Source organism: Empidonax traillii, unplaced genomic scaffold, assembly GCF_003031625.1.
Source record: "Empidonax traillii isolate 1590-97213 ecotype Southwest subspecies unplaced genomic scaffold, ASM303162v1 scaffold10:size5872457, whole genome shotgun sequence".
NCBI lineage: Eukaryota > Metazoa > Chordata > Aves > Passeriformes > Tyrannidae > Empidonax > Empidonax traillii.
Genome location: NW_020955203.1, coordinates 5,302,872 through 5,324,091, shown reverse-complemented (window position 1 = coordinate 5,324,091; position 21,220 = coordinate 5,302,872). Strand labels below are relative to the sequence as shown.

The window sequence follows — 21,220 nt, the reverse complement described above, 5'->3', positions numbered from 1 at the left end:
AGCCCCATCCAGCCTGGCCTTGGACCCTTCCAGGGATGGGGCAGACACAGCTTCTCTGGGCAACCTGTGCCAGGGCTTCACCACCCCTACAGCCAACAATTCCTTCCCAATATCCCATCTGGTAGTGGGACGCCATTCCTCCTCATCCTGTCCCTCCACACCCTTGTCCCAAGTCCCTCTCCAGCTCTCTTTTAGGCAGTGGAAGAGGCTCTCAGGTCTCCCTGGAACCTTTCCTTTGCCCGGTGAACACCTCCAGCTCTCCCAGCCTGGCTCCAGAGCAGAGGGGCTCCAGTCCTTGGAGCATCTCCGTGGCCTCCCCTGGACTCTCTCCATCAGCTTTGCTTCCTTCTGATGTTGGGGCATGAGCTTAAGCTTTGAACGTCCTGCTTTGGGGAGTTTAAAATTAAACTTCTACAATATTTTGAAGAATTACTCTCATTTTCTTAAAGGAAGGAGTTTGACCTGCCGGCCTTCCCAGGTTCACTGTGCTTGGGGCTGCCTCAGCCACCATCTTACATTTGCAGACAAGCCAGGCTACATCTCCTATTACTACAGAAGCAAAGTTTTCTTCAGTCCTAGATGGAAACAAAACCTAAGTACAATAAAAATACAACCCTGAGGGGGAAGGGAAAAAAAAAAAAAAAAGGGAAGAAAAACAAAACTCTTCCTGCTAACTTCCAGCTTTTTTTTTTTTTTTAGTCTTGACCTTAGAGAAATAACCAGTGTGAGTCCTGTCCAGCTACTGAATGTGCCTCCCGAGGCACAGGGGTGCTGAATTTGAAGGCTCCTCTCTAGAGGGAGGCAATGGCACACGTTTGCAGGGAGGAGCTGCTCTGTGCCCTGCCGAGCAGTGCATGGGCATGTTCATCATGCTCATCCATCCACACAGGCTCCAGCACCGGCCTCGCTTCGCTGGCTGGTTTTGCACCCAGCAAAGCACATCGTTTCTGTCTCGCCTGCGCCGGTGCCTGTGTGTGTAAACAGAATCTTTTAATTAGGATAATGGACACAGCTTAATCCGTGTGTGCTTCGGGTGGGCTCCTGCTTAAGCAGCAGTTCATTTAAATAAGCTTTATCTAAATGTTAGTCAGTGTTATAACCACGCTGCGCCTCCGACTCGGTCCATTTAGCTAAAGCATCTGCAACCTTTAACCCTCTATTATCAGCTCTGATTGTTATTGACAGGCTAATTCCCCTGCCACTGCAGTGCAGGAGATAGACAGGGAGCATTAGCCTTGAGAAATCTGTGACCTTTAGCTGCCAGATTATAGAAGCGTAAGACTCGGAGTTAGAAAAGACCTATTATGTCATCTCGCCTATCTCCCCGCGCATACAGGACTGTCCCTTTCTGTGGAGCTGATCAAAGCTGGGCTGAACCTCACTTGGGGTATCCATGGTGAAACATCTCCCAGCACAGCATCCGCAAGCTGCTCCCACAGCAGATTGCAGCTCCATGTGTAGCTTGTATTTATTCTGGGTGTTTTTTTTGGTTTGTTGGGTTTTTTTGGTGTTTTGTTTTTTTTTTTTTTTCACTCCCTCCTTTCCTCATCTCGAACGTTATGCTGGAAATTGTTGTGTCAGATTTAGCCCTCCCCGGTGTTTGTGACCTGGGGAATATTTGCTCTTGTTCTGTGAATTTCCTGACTGCCTGGATACCTTGATGTGAAGGCACAAAAAAACAGGGGAATGTGCTCTATGAGCCCTAAGGAGGATGATGATGGGCTTCTGGGGAAATGCCAGGTCACCTCCAGCAGCTGCTGCCCCTAGCTCACCCGTGTTTCTCCCTGTGTGGTTTCTCCCTGAACAGCCCTCTATCTGCATTTAATCCTAGTACAAGGTCCAGTTTCCCCCTCCACACAGGCATCACTCCTCTTTTCCTTCAGCAAGAGGTCAGGGAGGCCAAACCAGACAGATGAGAGCAGTCTCTGGTGTCTGAATTGCCCTTGCTCTTTTCCCCAGGGAGACCAGGCTTCTCTATCACATGCTATCCACAGAACTGTCTTTGCTTCTTTTCTGCTCATATAAAACCTACTGGTGCTTTTCAGAAAGGAGTGGTCATGAACATTTTGTATATTATTAAAACAGGGGCAAAACTTTTTCTAAGAGTTCCCTCTTCCTCTCATTTTTTTTTCAGTAGCTCTTGCCTTTTTTTTTTTTTTTTTTTTTTTTTTTTTTTTTTTTTTTTTTTTTTTTTTTTTTTTTTTTTTTTTTTTTTTTTTTTTTTTTTTACTGTCAAACACTGAGTAGATCAGTAAAAATCTAATTTATATGCATGTCATCATATTTTTATATTCCATTCTGGGCTCTGAAGGTCAAGCCGTGCTGGTGTGGGCTCAGGCATACTGAAAGGGTTAGCAATTCTCTCATTAAGATTTGTTAATAATTCAGCTGATGTCTGAGTGAGGAAAGAAGGCTGTTCCCTCTCCTGTAGGTGCTGCAAGGCCTGCAGAAGCGACACACATTATCATCAATAAAGAATGCAGATGAGGGGCTCTTTAGTGCAAATAATGTCACCTTTTTTATATGCAACCACCTTCTCATATGAAAACCAATGTAAACTTGCTGCCGGGTGGGCTGGTCTTACAGTTAAAGTGAAGATTTAAGAGATAAAAAATTTGCATCTTGGCCGCAATCTTTTGGCACGTCACGTAGCATTAAAAAAAAAAAAAAAAAAAAAAAAAGAAGTGCTAACTGAGATTGGGTGGGATTGAGGCATTTAAATAATTTTAAAACTTTTGGAAAATATCCTTGCATCACTCCTGAGTGTGTTTGCCCCACATGGTGCAGCCTGGCTGGGGATACCTGAGTGGCCTCTGAGCCAAACTGTTTTGCAAAAGGCATATCTGGGGTAACTAGCCCAGTGTCAGGAAGGCTCGTTACCCTGTCTATGTTGTGCTGCTCCTTGTTCCAGACATGGATTCAGGAAGTTTAGGAGCTACCTGGAGCTTCATTGCACTATGCTCAAGTAACTGGAGACTCTTTCCCTTTGGCAAAAGGAAAGCTGTATATTTCCTTGGCTTTATGGTTTTTGAAGATAAGAGTTGTTTATATACTGAAATTATATATACTGAAAGTATATATTATATATACTGAAAGTATACTGAAATTACAGGGATGGAGCACATCCCTGCACTACCCTATTCCTAATGTATAACAGAAGAATATGATTCACCTGGAAAGTGGTGATTTTTGGTTTCACCTAATTTTCTTTTAAATGAAATCACAGAATTGTACTTCCAGCCAATCTCATTACTACAAGTCAGGTGGCAGCTGATTACGTTTGTGCAGAAAAAGATGATATGTCTTGGTCTTCTTTCATGTCATCCTGCCCTCTTTACCTACCAGAGGAAATAATGATAATTATGTTTTTTAACCAGGTCACCCTTAAAACTTACTTTTAGAACCTCTCTTTCTAGAGAACCCCTGGTCCCTCTGGATCTGGACAAGCGACATTAAGAACGCAGGGACAGATGCCACCATCTTTTTCCAGATTTATGGAGACAAGGGGAAGTCAGATGAGATGAAGCTGGACAACAATTCAGACAACTTTGAAACTGGACAGACTGACAAGTTCATGGTATGAATCTCGTGCAAGTGGTAAACCTGGCTTAGCATTGTTTTCCATGGCATTAGCTTCAACCCTGCGTGGAAAATCACCAGCATGAGGTCTTTACCTTGGTAAATCCTGCTATATTGGAGGTGAAGTTTGGTGATAATGCAAATGATATGCCTTGTCCTCTCCAAAGAGGGATTAGGCTTAGTTATTGACTCCTCTCTGATTTAGCTCTGAAGAGATGTTCAGAGGCATCCTTTGTGTGCACCTTTTGCTGATGTACAGAAATGGATAACGCACTTTTTTTTTCCCCCTCTATAGATCGAGCTCCCTGATCTGGGCACATTTTATAAGCTTCGGATATGGCACGAGAAAAGAAATCCTTTTGCTGGCTGGCATCTGAATAAGGTGAGGGGACTGCAAGGGAAGGTAGATCTGAAAAGCCAGACTGGCCAGAGAGGTCTGCAGAGCCAGCCCTGGGTCACTGCTCCCCAGCTGACAGCAGAGTTTGATGTGCTGCAGTGGTCAGAGGTGCCTCCCTGTCAGGCAGAGGGGTGGAAGCTTGGAGAAAAGGAGGCTCAGAGGGGAATTTCTCACTCTCTACAACTCCCTGAAAGGAGGTTGTAGCCAGGTGAGGTTTGGTGTCTTCTCCCGGGTAACAAGTGACAGGAAGAGAGGAAACAGCCTCAAGTTGCACCAGGGGAGGTTGAGATTGGATATTAGGAAGGAATCCTTCATGGAAAGCGCTGTCCAGCCCTGGCACAGCTGCCCAGGGCAGTGGTGGAGTCCCCACCCCTGAAGGGATTTAAAAGCCGTGTGGATGTGGCACTTGGGGACACAGGAGGTTAGTGGTGGCCTTGGCAGTGCTGGGGGAATGTTTTGACTTAATTATCTTGGAGGGCTTTTCTAATCTAAAGCATTCTGTGTCTGGCGAATCAGAGTATTGGGAAGAGGCAGCTCCCAGCAGCTCAGATTGATGGTGAAAACCACATTTTCCCATCTTTCCAGTCTCAGACCACTGTAGTCCCATCTCACTGCTACCAGGGTGTTTCTCCTTGCCCTTCCTACTCCCAGACATCATTACTGTACAGAGAGGCAAACCCACTCCTTCTGTGGCCTACTTAGACTGTCCATAACAAAGAACTGACTGCAGCAGAGAACTGCTGCAGAGTGGAGCATCACCTGCGCCGAAATGCTGACAGGAGGTGATCACCTGCAGACTGGAGGAGACCACAGAGGCTGTGCAGAGGACAGCAGCACTGAGATGTTTAGGAAATTAAAAGGATGGTCTGCTTGAACCTCAGGCATATGCCTTTTGCTCTACCAGCATTGATGACCATGCTATGAGCCCTCCCCCTGGGTTGTCTGGGCAGCAAGTTCATCTCTGAGTTTCACCCATGCTCCTCCTGAGCACCTTGGAAGGCATTCTCTGCGCCTAACAAAACACACACTTATCTCTGCATCTGTAAATAAATCACAATTTAGCGCTCTAATGTGGCTTGACAGATCCTGTTCTCCTGCACTGTCATGGAGCTGCAAAAGCATCCGCAGCCATCACCCATCTCTAGTGGGAAGAGGGCAGCAAATACTGTTGTTATCAGCACATGGTGGTGGAAAGAGTCTGACTGTGGTCTTTATCAGAAGGAAAATGCTGGTCAGACTTTGGGCCACTGCAGTCATCTCTGTTGGTCCTTGCTCATCACAAATGATGAACAAGAATGCTTGTATCTTCCATAGCTACGTATTTCCCTGTGGCATCCTGCTTTCCTGCACAAAAACTGTGCTCAGGAGGGACGAGAAGGATCTGGCAGTGTGTCTAGGACTGACTTTTGACCAAACTGCCTAAGCAAACGTGGTTAAGGTGCATGAAATGATCTTATGGTTGGACTCAAGGATATTGAAGTCTATTTCAACCTAAATGATTCTATGATTCTGTGACTCCATGAAATCAACCTGTCCATATGCAGCCATCCTGATGTTTTCTGAACGCATCAGGCTCGTGGCACGTGAATCACACCACTTGTGCGTCCATTTTAGCATCTGGGAACTTAGATGAAGCCTTAAATGATACAGCCCTCACACGTTTCGTGCCAGGTTTGCTTCATGCCAGGTCAGGCTTTTATCTTCTATTACAAGAACAGAAAGCAGCCACACTGGTCAGGCCAGAAGTCCGTCTAGTCCATCTAGAGAAGTGCAAGAAAAGGACAAGCGTTTATGATACTTCTAACATTCTTCCAGTTTTTGACTGTTTAATTGGACTCTTATTTCCTGAACAGATCTACCAAACACAAAGCATTTAATAGATTTTTCTTCCAACCATTTGTTCAAAGTTTCCAGCCTCCCCTTGAGCAGTTAAACTTTTAGCAACCGTAATAGCTTCTGGGAAGGACTTCACAGGCTGGTTGTGCCCTTTTGTTTGCTTAGAACTTTGTTCCACAAGCATCATTTGGTGCCCTGTACTTCTTGCGGCAGAACAGTGAACAGTTGACCCCTCTTTGCCTTCTTCATGTCACCTGTGATTTCACAAACCTTCATTGTACCCTTTCCTTCACCAGACAACTGCAGACCACTATCTTACCTGCTCATTACTCATTTGGAAGCTACTGCAGATCTTTGGGTTTTTACAGTGGCTTATGATGAGAAATTTCAAGAGCCACAGAATCCTTCAAAACTTTCCCAGTGCCAGGGAGTGACTGGAGAAAAAAGGACTTGAAAAGCCATCAGCTATGACTTTGCTCCATGCATCACTGGAGTGCACAAGTCAGAATTACAGCCTCATTATTAATGTGTTTTGTTTCTCTGCTGCTACCTACTCCTGCCTCCCTGGCAAAAGCCTGTCAGGAGCTTATTGCTTTTTTTGTCTTTAAGCCTCTGAACTCACGCAGTGTTTTGGTTTAATGAAGGTAACTCTGCTGAAAACGCTGACAAAAGAAAAATACTCGTTCAACTGTGGCCGCTGGCTCGATATAAATGAAGATGACAACGAGATCGTGAGGGAGCTCCCTGCGGAGGGATCTCTGGTGTCTGAAGTCATGCCAGGTGAGAGCCACGGGCTCTGTGCAGGGCTCTTGCTTAGGACCTGAATAGAAAGGAACCCTCTTTGTGCGAGAGATGCACAGGCAGACCGATGCGATTCAATTAACTTCTCTTTCTGGCACTTTCTCTCTGCACTATTTTCTGTGTGCATCATTAGCTGCATGAAGCCTCAGAAATCCTAGCCTTCTTTTTTTTTTTTTTTTTTTTTTTTTTTTTTTTTTTTTTTTTTTTTTTTTTTTTTTTTTTTTTTTTTTTTTTTTTTTTTTTTTTTTTTTTTTTTTTTTTTTTTTTTTTTTTTTTTTTTTTTCTTTTGGTTAGCAAATGTCTCTGTGATGGGAAATGGGAAAGATTTGGTCGCAGCACAATTGATTCCAGAATTAGTTGGGGTTTTTGTACGGCTTGTGGGTTTTTTCCAGTCTCCCTTAAAATGTGAAATGCAAGGTCTGAGGGATATTCATGGAAAGCAAGCTTAGCTGAAATGCAATCTACAATTCAACAATCATGTGTAAAGTTTTATTTAGTTATATGCAAATTTATGCAGCTGTATGTATGAATATATGGGAAGTTGCACAGAACAGTAGTGCAAAAGCAAATGCATCTTTCAGTATGTATAAGCAATCCAAGCTATTTATCCATTTAATTGATCTGGAGATTTAATTAAGGAAAGCAGCAGAACTTTGCACTGGCTTCCTGAAGTGGCCACTCCTGACTTGACCTTGTGTCACAAGAACTAAATGTGTTTAGAGGGAGAGTTTCGGAGGGCAGAATATCTCGAGGTGGCCAGTGGGATTTTTCATATTTCCACCAAAGCACCCACACTCTGTAGACCATGAGTCCCCTGTTTTCTGAAATTTCTGATTTCAATGATCTGTATGCAGCAGAGCAGTTCCTCAGGAGAGGAAGAGTAATTGTAATTGCAGATGTTATTAAAATGTAAATAAACCTGGTTTTTGAAATGTATTTTTAATCAACTGTGGAGAGGGCAGCTTGAATCCTCACACAGGCACTTCCCTGAGAGGAGTAGCTGTGCTGAGCAGAGTCAAGTTGCAGCACCTGCGTGCTGGGCTTGCAAGTGGGTTTTGGAGGGAGGGTGGGAGCAACACTTCTTGTCCCTTCCCTGCACTGGAGAAGAAGGTCCCTCTCTCAAAGGTTGGTCTGTGGGCTGGTTCTTCCTTGTGATATTTCTTCCTGGAAATCCTTCACCCAATGTGATGAGGGCAGGGTTGGGGGAGGAAGGTGGCAGCTCAAAATCTACCCAGAAAAATCCTAAATAAAGATCTCAAAGGACACAGGGACATCTCAAATAACAAGGACACAATCTGAACTCCTGCATAAAGTTTGGAGTCTTGCATGATCTTGGAAGCTTTTTCTAGCATCAATGGTTCTATAATTTTATGGTTCTATGATTATAAGGATCTCAAGGGGATGGGGCCAGCTGGGCTTGTCTTGCCCCATAAACCCAACATGAAGATCCCGTTCCTGAGATACCTGAGCACTTGTACCTTTCTAACTCTTTCTGTCTGCCTGCCATGCCCCTGGATGCTGAAAATGTTGTTTTCCAGAAACACTTTACCAGGTCCCCCATCACCAGGACCGTTTTGGGAAGGCAGGAGGGGAGGTAGCAGGACTGAGACCTCAGTAAGGCCGTGCACTCCAGTTCATGAGGCTTTACTTGGAGGGGTCAGCATCTTTATGTCCTTCTCTGGGGGGCTTTTATGGGTCCTCTTACCATTTCACATCTTCCTCTTTTGGCTTGTTTTCCTTCCCTGGTGATAACCAGCAAGTGCAAAAAGCCAATGCATCAGCACAAGTACCAGCTGGAAGCACGGACACTTAAAGTTAATTACGGGCCCGTCAAAAAAAAACCCTCGGTGAATTTCAGTGGCAATTAATCGTGTTGCCGAAACTGTTTTATTAATTTATGTCTCCCCCAGTGATAAAATACCGTGTGACAGTGTGCACGGGGACCGTCAGCGGGAGCGGCACAGATGCCAACGTCTTTGTCTGCCTCATCGGCGACCAGGGGGACACGGGCGAGCGCGTCCTCTACAACTGCATCAACACCGTCAACAAATTCGAGAAAGGCAACGTAAGTTCGCTCAGCAGCGCCTCAAGACGGGTTTTAAAAAGCGTGTGATGGTTTTATAAATTTCATTTCTTTCTTTTTTTTTTTTTTTCTCTCTTTTCCCCCTTTTTTCTTTTTGAGGTGTGTGTTTGTAAACTCAGCTGATTTCCTTGCCAGCTCGGGCTGGGGCGGTAGGGGAGAAATAAATCATGTAGACACATCGTCGTAACAGGTTGCAGCTGGAGGGAGGCTTAGGTCACGGACAGTGTGCCCTTGCTTGATGTCTGTATGTTCATGAAAGAGTCTCTTGGTTTGCTCCCCAGATAAGTACTGACTGCTGAAATTGCATCTCCAGATTGGAGTAGGCTTTCAGGAAATTTTCCAAGAAGAAAAGGGAGCCTTTCTCCCTCCATCAATATAGAAAAAATTCGGCTCCTGGGGCAAAGGAAGAAAAAGCATCTTATTTGATGTGAAATTTCAGAACCGAAAGACTAACATGTTTCTTTTATATTTCCCCCAGTCTCTCTCAACCATCCTGCACTCAATTTTTGTGTCTTATTTTCAAAGAGGCTTTCAATATATTTTTGTATGTCTGTGTCCTGAACAGAGGGGGGGGTGGAAATGGCCTGAAATGAAGACAAAGCTTATTCCCTGGAAAGCTGGAGATAATGAAGAAGTCAAATTGCAGTTAAAGCCTTTGCAGCATTGGCAGTATCAGCAAGCAAATACTGTGCTGATCTGATCTGTGGGGTCAACCTACTTAATATGTATCCAATTTTGGATCTCTAGGGTCCAACTTGGACTAGTAAAATGTAATCAATATCTCCGGGAGGAGATTTTGAGAATCTGATCAGATTCAGAAGTCTGCAGATTTCCCATCTCTTCTGTCATTATTTGATTGAAGGTTCAGAGTGGAAGGAAAATGAAGATAAAAGGAGGTCACGTTTTCAAAATAGACCATTGAATTTAGGCTTCTGAAATATGCATTAGTACATTGAATTTGCCTTTGACTGTCCAGAATTTCCAATTCCTCACTGAAATCACTGAATTTTTTTAGAGTTTAAAACAACTTTCTTCAGGTATTTCTTGTGTTTGTAAGGTCTGTATGTGGAAACATGTGGCAATTACAAAGTGAGAGTCCATTCTGCTGTTAAATGATATAAAGGTTTGCACACGTGGACATTTTGAACATCTTATTTTTTTGCCTATGCATTTGAATTGCAGATATTTTAGTTTTAAAACGTAGGCCCAGGATATAAAATGTGGTATTTTTTTCATTTGGTGAAACCTAGTTTTGTCAAAATGGTAGCAAAACGAGTCATGTTTTGGTGGTGGCTTGAAGGCTGTTTCAGTGCAGTTCCAAAGAAAGATGCTTGGTTCACAGAGGATACAAATATGTTAAACACAGATGAAGGCTATTTTATGGGATGCTCCACCCCTGTTCGAGTTCAGGCTGGATGAGACTTCGACCAACCTGGTCTAGTGGAAGGTGTCCCTTCCCACAGCAGAGGGGCTGGAATGAGATAATCCTTAAAGTCCCTTCCAACCCAAACCATTCTAGGATTCCATAACAATTCTATTATATTTACTCACAAAAAAAAATGAGTTATAGGCTAACTTACATGAAGGAGGATAAAAAAAGAAACATAATTTTGGCAATCAAATCATGTGATTATTACTATGCAAATGATGTAACCAAACTGGAACGTGCTAATGGAAAACTGCTGTCCTGGCACCAGGAGCTGAAAGCTGATGAATGAATTGGAAGCTGTTTGAGAATTGATCCTGACAAACTTAGAGCTCATATATTCAAGAGACTGAATGAGTATATCTACACTGATTAACTCAGATAGCCTGTTAAAAAGAAATGCAGCTTAGTCAGTGCAGTCTCTAATCTACAGCCACTTAAACCAATAGTACCTTGATTACCAATTTAACTTTAAAAGTTTGCCTGCAGATGTAAACCAACAGCCTGTGTAGAAAGTAAGATTTAAAGATGCCTCTAAATTAGGTTGTTTGCCCTGTTTGGCTCCAGTTAGTTATTTACTCATTAATTTATATCAGCCATTAATAAGTAAGGTGAGCATCAGGCCTAATGAATTGAACGACGTTGACTTTGACTGACTCAGTAAGGTTTTGATACTTTAAATCCCCAATTCAGCAGTTCTGAGTATGTAAGTAACATTGGCACGTGTAAGCCCATCATTAACACTTCAGGCAGTGGCAGTATGTTTAGTTGTCTCTTTTTTAAGAGACAGTTTGGAGTCCCGAATGATGACAAAAAATTATGATTGTTTTAATAAATTTCAGTATTTACATAAATACTGCCTTGCCACCACGCTTTCTGGGAGCTAGCTGGATGTGTGCAACCACCATATGTGCTTTTGGGAGATGAAGGACAACTGAATGACAGTGGTTAGGTTTCTCTTACCTAGCAAGGCATCTCAGCCAGATGGCAACCACAGCAGTCACTTCTCTTTGTTGGGCTCACATGCTGCAGATATGCTGTGTGTTGATACCCAGTATTTACCCTACATGTGCCGTGTGTGTGTGTGTGTATCTGTAGATGTGCCACAGATACTTGCCTGGCCTGATTCCCACAGGAGTAACTCACTCTTTTAATACATTTCTCTTTCTTCAGCCATCGAGAACTGCTGGTCCCAGTACACTCTTGGGTAACAGAGCCCTGGTCTTGAAGGGCCATCACCTGGGGTAGTCTCTAGGCTGGTGGTTTGAGACCTTTCCTGGGGAAGCAAAAGAAAGAGATAAAAAAAAGACATAAAATCCAAGTCTCTCATGGCGTATTAAGGGTATTTACCTCCAAACACAACACATGGAGCAGCTGGAAATACCCCTGTGCAGCCCTGCCCATACTGGCATGCCAGGAAATTAAATGGGGGTAAATTGTGCTCAGTACTCCATGTTATTTGAATTTAACACAGAGTAATGTCTTTGAACTGTACCTCTCAAATACCTCTGTGGATTTGGTCTGAAGTGACCTGCTTTGGATTTTCTACAAAGCTCATATCTGAGCACGGGTTTGAACTTGGATTTCCTGCCTCTCTCCATGAACTTCTTAATAATCAAATTACTTCTCTTTTTTACAGTTGTGGAGGGCATGCAATGACATGGGAGATTTAAAATGCTGGCAGATCATATATTTACAAACCTAATGTTATACATCCAGGACAAATATTCAAGGTTTCATTCTTTGGTAAATTCGTGCTTTCTCCTTCATCTTGTGAAGAATTATCTTGCAGCATGCTGATGACGTTGGTTTGATTGCAATAATAAATTTGGGTTGTTGGTTTGCTTTTAGGGAGAAATATTGCCTTACCTTTTTTCTTCTCCTTCTCAAAGGCTGATGAATTCTTCGTTGAAGCAGTAACGCTGAAGCAGGTGAGGAGGGTGAGGATAGGGCATGATGGCAAAGGAGGAAGCAGTGGCTGGTACCTTGCCAAAGTGATAGTGAGGGAAGAAGGACAGCCAGAAAGTGAGGCTGTGGAATTCCCCTGCTACAGGTACTGGAAAAACAATGCTTGCAAATTATGCCTCTGTCTATGCATTTGCCAGACTTTGAAGAGCCTAGTTGTTGGTCCATGACTGGAATTTTCTGAGCACAGCTTAATCCTTTTTATTTATTCATTAGTTCATTTATTTTTGCTAAGCCTGAAAGCAAAGAGTGTGGTTTGGGAGGTTTGAGATACAGTTAACTCCCCTTACCAAATGAACAGCAATTTGAATTATGAACTTCTCATCAATTAGCTCAGTAATGCAGAGAATTTACAAAAGATAAAAAACACAACCTGCCAGGACCACATCCAATGTCACTGCACTTGCCTGCTGCAGAAGCACACTCTGCAATATGCTGGTGTTACTGCATGTGTGGAATGAGGTTCTGGTCCCTCACATGCGCATCCCACCTCTCCAGGAGCAATGGGATGCTATTTTTGTGTTGGGAGAACGCAAAATTTTTATGCTGCCATCTTGAGAGCTCCTTGCATGAGGGGAAATGCATATCACAGAGACAGAGATAGTGGTAGAGCAGAGGGCTGTAACTTACCTCTATGGGTGGGTTGTAAATGTATTCTTCTCCTCCCTAGACAATCAAGTGGCCAAAAGAAACGTGCAGTGCTGAGGCCACTTGTGGGGAACAAGATGAATAATCTATTGTGGCACTGAGTAAGGTCTGTTTCAACATTGAAGGACAAACCAGAGAGAACTAAATTGAAAACATGAGAGATTAACTTCAGAGTAGCTCAAGGTCCTGTAAAGTCATGCTTGCCCTCTTGGATGTCCACCCTGTTGGGTGGACCTTCACTGAGCTCCATTTCACACCACCAAGTACCTATTCTAAAAAGTCATCTCCTGGGGGACAAGTGGAATTGTAAAACTCAAACACAATTATTTTTAAACGGCAAAAAAAGGTAAAGTGTCTAATCTGGTTACTTGTCTCGTGTCTTGGAAGAACTCCACTATAACGAGGGGAGTCAGCCAAACACAAAACAGGAGCCAGCCCCAGCCTCTCTGCATTGCTAAAGCCACGTCACATCAGAGAGCAAACTCACTGGGGAGGCAGCACGGAGGAGCAGCAGATGCAATGTCATCTTGGTTGTGAAAAGAAAGCCAGTTTCTCCCTTCTCAAAGAACAAACCACCACGTAGTCATTGCTGCCTTTTGATCCATATTTAACAGCCATATGTTTTAACTGAGTTAAAGCAAGCAGGCTAGACAGGTTTTTCCTTGGACATGAGGTGTCCACGTGAAGAGCTGGGTTTTTTTCAGGCTCCTCAGAGATATTTCTGTGTCTAACTGCACCGTGCAGCTGGCATATTTTAAGTGCTTCCTTTTGAATTGTCTCCTCACATGACTGTTTAACTGGGCGTCTTCCTTCAGCTTGGAGGGATGACCCTGTTCCCCCTTGGCTTCCACACCTGTGGATCAGGAATATCAGAATCCAGAGGGCATTCCCCCTCAGGCCAGGGACTGAAAAAGGAAGGAGAAAGAAAACCCAAGACCTTACCCCCAAAATATTCATGGGGTGAATTAAGGCTTCAGGTTGCCAGAGGTGGAATTCCACTCTTCTTATCTTTCTAAATGTCTCTTTTCCCAAGCGGTATCAGTGTTGTTCGTGTGGATCTGTTTGCTGTCCTTGTGCCAGCATTATCTCTTCCTCTCAGATTGAGAAGGTCACATGACTGATCACCATCAAGCACAGGGACAGCTGCTCCCTCTCTTTATCTTTGATGCCCGTGTCTCTCGGGAGACTGAGGCATCATCGCAGAGTACGGGTGTCGTCATGGAGTCTGGAGACATCTGAGGGCGAAGGTGCTCACCCACTGCATCCTCCATGGGAGGGACAAACATTTCCATGACCTGCAGCGTTTGGATGTTCCTCTCCAGTCCTGTAGGCCAGGAACAGCTTATGTCCTTGCTGCTTTGGCGGGAACTCAGAAAGTCCTGCTTCGCCTGCCTCTTCGGAGCCAAGATGTTGAAGAAGACTTGGCCAAGAAGAGGCAATGAAAGTGAGGTTAGTTAGAGACTCCATCCAAGGGACACCAGGGAACATTCTCTTTCTGCTTGGCCAGTAGACATGTTGATCTCACTGCCTTTATCTCTGAGACCTGACTAACTTCCACTCTTCCACACAGCACAGTTTCATGGTCTGGAGAAATCACATTTTGCTGATGAGTTCCTACTGAAAGCCACTCCACCGACCTTCTGCTGTTTAGCTGCCTCTGTGAGACAGCTGAAGGACGAAATGCCTCCCAGCAGAAACACATCTCACCTGTGCAGAAAGCTTCACAGACTTCTTACCTCTGTACAAACTGGGTTGCAGCAGCATGTGGGGAGCTATACTCCAGCAAGGAGCTGGCTAACCAGCTTCCACTGCAACTGATGTCTTTAAGATACCCTCATAGATCTTCATTGCACAGAGCTCTCTGAAGTCTCTGTTCTTGTTATTTACATATTCATATACACGACTGTGTTTTGCCTTTTAATTTGAAAGCTTTTTTTTATGACTCTGTAGGATCATCTATTACCTAGTAATCACAAGAGCTCTATGAGAAGAACTGTCTTTGTTGTACAAGGGAGCCAGCAGAGATAAAGGGAAGCTAAGTGGATTAATTGTGAGTTTGTGTCAGATTCAGGTAGAGCATCAAGGAATAATGACTCCCAGGCCTGTGCTTTCAACTCTTTTAAGGAGTTGGCTTAGAGTCAGTGATTTTTAAAGTGGTCATTTGATCTGTGCTTGCAAGAAGTAAATGCAAGTGACTTCTCCAAGTGTTATTTGCAGACTTACTAGTACATCACTTGAATGCACTGCAGCACTACTACCCCCTTAAAACCACATAGCATTATATGCTTTTAGGGACTGAACACTGAATCATTCTGTGGCATCACTGAACTTTATAATACATGATAGGGTTTAGGTGTTGTGATGATAAATATCCCTAGAAAGTTCAAAATTAAGGAGCAAACCTTTCCCCCCAGAACTGGAGCCAAGCTTTTTTGAAGATCAAGACTGAGTTCTTCAGGTTTCATTTTCTCCTCAAAGTGTTCTGGAAGTCCAGGAATGGACCTGCTGACGTTTCCTAAATGTCTATTTTTTATAATATTTATATCCCAGACAGAAATGAGTTTTCAATCAGGCAAAGTCACGAGTTCGTGATAGGATAGAATTTTACACACTATAAATCATTACATCTCCACTGAAATCTTCAGTGATATGTCATTAAATTTTTTTCTAAACATATGGCCCTCACCATCCTAATTTTTCTCCAGCACAAGCAAAGGGAACATCATTAATTCCCTGAAGAACAACAGACAGACCATGAATGGGATGATGCACTAGGAGACTCCTGTGAAAGAACATTTATTCGATCAAATGCCAAAAATGTTCATCATACAAGCTAGCCAGAGAAACCTCCTTTTCTTACCTAAAAATAAACTGAAATGTCTATCTGTTTTACACATTTTTGTATGTAGGTTATGTTTAAAGACACACACAAATACAAATGCATTTCTGAATCTAATAGATGTGCTAGTCATTCTAATTGCATGCAGACTGGATTTCAAATGTTATGTATGATGTCATACCATATTTTTTGCAGTGCTCCCCTTAATCTCTGATCCTCTAGAAATTCTTTCTGAAGTGGCTTTCATGTCATATTTGTGTCCTCTTTAAGTTATTGGTCATAAAATATCTCTTTAAAACCAAGTATGTGACACAGGACACAACTGCACCCCTGCAAAACCCACAGTGGCATGTGAATACAGAAACTCTGATAAAAGAGAAGATTTTGACAGGTCTTTTGTACTAGGAATATGATGGCACTGCACTGAAAAATTCTATTTTCTGCAGCCTGATGTGTTTATAATTTGTCAATCCATTTGCGTTCTCTGTAAGACTATAAACCCCTGGTTGCAATCTGCTGCTCAGTGACACAGTACTGGAATTACACTGAGGTAAAATTAAGGATATTGCTCCATGTGTTCTGAAGGGAAGGAATGCAGTGGCATTGCTCATCCAAATATTTCCTCTGTCACTAGAGTCATCTCCTTTCTGAGAGTTCTGCCATTCCTGACTGTTCTGTTGGCTGAAACAACGCAAAGAGCCTTTAGCCACTTCTGCTGATAAGCCTCTCTCTTCCTCCTCTGTCCAAAACATGCTTCTTCTCTTGCTATCAGTATTTTTCCTTTATCTAGGGGTGTGTCCTCTTTTTCTGACTCGTTTTTGCCACCTGTCCTCACTGCTGAAGCAGATAGTGTTTGCATTCTGCACACAGAGATCTGTTTCTTCTGGGATGTATTTTTATCCTCCCACCCTGGTGCAAAAGCAGTTCACCCAGATACATCCCAGATATCCCTAAACCACCAGCAATGCTGAAGGTGACAGAAAACAGCAGCATGTCCACTGGCAACAGAAACAGCAGCTTGCAGGATGCAAAAACCAGCAGCAGGAGAGCAGAAGTGTGCCTACCTTGTGAGCTTCTGCCTTCCTGAAGATCATGCTGAATTCAGTGGTCCTGGGGTTGTGGAGTTCAGGCTCGAGTTAACATCCATGTACACAGAAGCATCTTGACTTTTGGGATGATGTGGTCCCCTAGCCATTGGATGCCTGTCCAAGGACGTGAATCCAGAGCCAGCATCAAAGAACTACATGATACAAAGGTATAAAGGACCACTTCTCACAGGTAAAACAGAAATCCCCCAACCCTAAAACATCAGTAAAAGACTTCCTTTTTTAAGGCAAGGTGGTATCTTAGCATTCTCCCCTTGCACTCTGCCCTTGCTCAATTCTTGACGACAATTTCACTGCCGTTGTATTCCATGCAGATTTTTCTGCTCCTCTATCCCCTTACACCTCTCAGCCTCCTCTGAGGCACACCACTGCACCTGATGCCCTCACAGGGTTCTTGTGTGATCATCACATGTTCATGTGTTCATCACCTTCGTGCTGACCACCTTGGCTTTCCAAGCCCATCTGCACAAGGTCACCTGCTTTGCAGAGTTGAAAGGGAAGAATACGGGGTAGACTGCATACCCAACAACCTCCTGAAGCTCAGAGGGGAGCTGGGGCTGGAGACGTGTGTCTGTGTGCTGGGGATTTCTGTGCACCTCTTTTGCATGAGAACATTGCTGCTCATGCTTCCAGGGCTGGCTGGCTCTGGCTCACGTTTGGTTTTCTTTCCTGGTGCTGTTTTTTGGCATGGTTTCTTTGTGCTTTTTGTTTTCTTCTGGGTGGGAGGAGAGAGGGGAGGAGACTGAAAATATAAGATTTCTTCAGATGGATAAAATGGAGTCATTTTGGTCTTCCAAAATATCCGGTTTCTTCTTTGTTCAACTGGTCATGCCTGTAAGCTTTGATGGCTTGTTACCAGCAAGGTGCCGTAGGTTTGATCCAGCTCTCAGTGGGCATTTGTTCATGTCCTCAAATCCTTGTTATAAGGGTCATTTTTTGGCTTCCATACGTGCTGACTCACCATCAAAATCAAAGATGAAAACTTAAATGGAAAGTGAGCTCCTCTTCTTTTTTGGCTCACGGGTCAACCAAGGACAATGTGTGTGTCACGGTGACAACTGTGTGGGCGCCTTTAAAAAGGAAGTTTCCGGGGGGTTGTTTTTCTTCTTTGTAGTTCTGGGAATTATTATAGCCATTTAAATACCCTGCATGACCCGGCAGAGATTGCTCACTTGTCCTTTTCTCGCCCCTGCTGGTTTTAAGCAGTATTTTTAGCTGCAAAAGATGCTGCTGCAGATAGATGCCTACCTGGGAACAATGGGCACTCTGGGAATGGCTCCTGCTGTGACGGCACCACTGTGGGAAACCTGACCCTAAACAGATGCGTACAGGAATATCCTGAGTCCTGCAGCAGTCTGGGTTTGAAGTGGAAAATCAGAAACCTCTGCCAGGGCCCTTGCTGCTGTCGTACAAGGGTTGCTGTATGGCGCATGATGGGTTTGGGGCTGAAAATCCTTTATCCCTGAGGCTGAAGGAGCAGCTGTGAAGGTTACCAGATTAGCAATTGGTTCCTCCCCCACATTTTGGGAGGGGATTTTCAGAGGGGGACTGGAGAGGGGACTTCTTGAAACAGCATGTAGTGATAGGACAAGGGGAGAGTGACCTTGAGCTGAAGGTGGGCGGGTTTTGATCAGATATTAAGAAAGAAATTCTTTACTGTCGGGGTGGTGAGGCCCTGGCACAGGCTGCCCAGAGAGACTGCAGATTTCCCTTCCCTGGAAGTGTTCAGGGCCAGGCTGGACAGGTCTTGGAGCAACCTGGGATAGTGGAAGGTGTCCCTGCCCATGGCAGGGGGTGGAACGAGATGAGCTTTAAGGTCCCTTCCAACTGAAACCATTCTATAATTCTATGATTTTCCTTTCAGAATTCTTTTTCCCTTGAGATCATGTTGCAGCTTGCTTTGTGCCCAGCTCTTCTTCTTAATTAGTCTAGTTGGATCATTAAAGCAATGTTGAGAAACACAGGAAATCCTTCCTTTTTGCTGGTGGCAGCTGCCTGCACATACCCAGCCCTGAAAATGGGAGTAACGTAATTCATCCCCTTCCTGGTGGAGAAAAAAGGGGTATACACACTTATCTGTAAGGAAGGAAAAAGAGATGACAAACTAAAGTACAGAAAGACTGGGGAAAAAAAAAAAAAAAAAAAAAAGAGGGGGGTTTAGTAACCTACATGCTATAAAGGTTGCAATCAATTGTTAGTAATAAAGGCTGTAAGTCTTTCTGGTCAATGATTTCAAAAGACTGAGACTGCCTGTTCACAGGAATAATTTATGGTTATGGAGTTTGTGCTTTTCAGGCAGATGGACATCACAGCAGATGTTTATCTACTGTGAGCAGGGCTCTCACGATCTCTCTTCTTGGAAAAATGGAGTTTTAAAGCTTGGCTGCCGTATGGTCTGGTCAAGCTCCTGCTAAGTTAGCAGAGATACAGAACCCTGTAAAAAATATCTTCTTTTACTATGGTGTGGGTTTGGACTGTGTGTGGAGCCAGCCTAGATTTTCAAAGGTCTAACAGGTGCTAATTATTCAGAGATAACTTACTTCTTTTTGTAAACCAGATGGCTTGACAAAAATGAGGACGATGGTCAGATTGTCCGAGAATTAGTGCCTGCTGGGGAGTCACCAATCCTAAAAAGTGAGTTCAGCTTGGAAAAAAAAGAAGGTCTAGGTTTGAGCTGTACATGCACATATTTACTTGCTTTATTCTTCTTAATAATTCTTGTCAGTTCACAGTAAATCTACTGGGCATTTTTTTGCCATTCTTATGAAAGAAACTGCAGTAGGTCACTCAGCTGGAAATGCCTCCGACTCCTAAATTCTAGTTTGTGAATGGGATTAATTGGTATAATAGAGCATAATTGTAACATTATATGTGTAGAAAGAAACTTTGATTTCTAATGTTGTGATTTGTTTAAGAACTGCTTTCTTGTATAGCTTTCTCTGAAGGATCTTAAATTGCCACTGCTTTAGTAGAATAAATTCCATCGAATAATTGTGTTCACAGAAGAAAATCACCAAAAGTTTTATATTGTTGTTTTCTGGAGAACCTCTAATACTACAATTTTCTTTAGAAAACGGTGCCTACAGATCTCAGGTTGAGAAGATTTTTGTTTTGGTTTAGGGGGAAAAAAAAAAAGTAAAATTTATTGCATTAAATTGTAAGTATGAAAAAGAGTTAAATATCCTCACTTGCCTAAGTGAGGATATTTAACTTGGGTAATCATTTAACAGTGGGAGGGAGGCATGCAGAATATTACATGCTTACTAATGTAAGTGTTGGATCTCTTATGTTTTGGTGGCTAACTCCAAGGTGTGACAGCTTCTCCAGCATGGCCCTAAGATGCTGGATGCATGAATGGAGGACAAAGTCCTTCCTGTGCCTCCTATTTGGAGCCTTCCTCCCCTGTGTCTTGTCTGAAGCCAGTTGCCTGGCTGAGCACTGGAAATGCCACTCACATGTCTGTATTTTGTACGTCAATCTCACTTTAGATGTCAGTTACCACATCAGCGTGAAGACGGGAGATATCCCTGGTGCCAGCTCAGACTCCAAAGTCTCCATCAAACTCTACGGTGAAAAAGCAGACTCCAGCAAAGAGCCTCTCTTAGTCTCTGATAATGATCTAGGCAATTATTTTGAACGTGGTCGAGTGGATGAGTTTACTTTAGATATGATGGATATTGGGAAGGTAAGAATGAATTGCAGGTGGCTTTGTGCTTCGTGCAAGTGTCTGAATTCAGAATCAAAACAACACCCAGGACTGAATGTGATGAAAGAACCTGTGACCTTTACACTGGTTATTAGGAAAAACGTTTTACTTAGACTATTACATCAGCAGTCTAGTGTACATGCTGGCATGTGAAGAGTTCTTTGCCTTTATAGTTAAATACATATATAAATTATTTACGTGAGCACAGTGGAAGAACAGAGCGGCGGGGTGAGGAGACTGTTATCCATTGAGTAGACTCTGCTGTGTGTGTAAATTCTGTGGGGGTTTTTCCCTGCCCTCTTGGTTTTTGTTCTCTTTTCCAAAGATCAACCGAATACTGATTGGACACGACAATGTGGGTCTCCGGTCCGGCTGGTTCCTGGCCAGTGTCCAGATCACAGTTCCAGTCCAGGGAAGGCAGTACATGTTCCCCTGCAACCGATGGCTCGACAAAGACGAGGCTGATGGCAGGGTGGAGGTGGAAGTCTACCCCAGTGAGATTGTGCCTATTGAGAAATGTAAGAGGACGCGTGGCTGTTTTATAGCTAGGACTGAAAATGTGTTACTGCCACTCTCGAGGACAAGTGTGTTGGACAAGTCTAAGATATTAAAACCAAAAAGGCCCCACCCTTACGAGCTAATATCGCTGAGGGAAGTAAATTATTTTTGTGTTTCCTTTTCTGGAAGAAAATGTTTCTGAAAGACATTACTGAGTTTTTCATCTCCATTTCGTGAGACCATGTGAAAAATTTGCACCCTGCACAGCATAACACAGCTCAGGGCAATGTGCTTCTTCATTGCAATATCAGTGAGCTCTGCTTTTTTTCACATTTA

The 21,220-nt window shown here is 43.4% G+C and overlaps 1 protein-coding gene across 1 annotated transcript in view; it reads left to right on the top strand.

Annotated features, from left to right (window-relative positions):
* Positions 1-21,220, top strand: part of LOXHD1 (lipoxygenase homology domains 1) — a 150,132-nt gene that overhangs the window by 49,867 nt on the left and 79,045 nt on the right. Inside the window, exons 12-19 of the mRNA XM_027885827.1 lie at positions 3,417-3,577; positions 3,875-3,961; positions 6,457-6,592; positions 8,524-8,678; positions 12,015-12,175; positions 19,238-19,314; positions 20,169-20,365; positions 20,712-20,904. Of these exons, the coding sequence (XP_027741628.1) occupies positions 3,417-3,577; positions 3,875-3,961; positions 6,457-6,592; positions 8,524-8,678; positions 12,015-12,175; positions 19,238-19,314; positions 20,169-20,365; positions 20,712-20,904 (1,167 nt within the window). The remainder of the gene's footprint in view (positions 1-3,416; positions 3,578-3,874; positions 3,962-6,456; positions 6,593-8,523; positions 8,679-12,014; positions 12,176-19,237; positions 19,315-20,168; positions 20,366-20,711; positions 20,905-21,220) is intronic.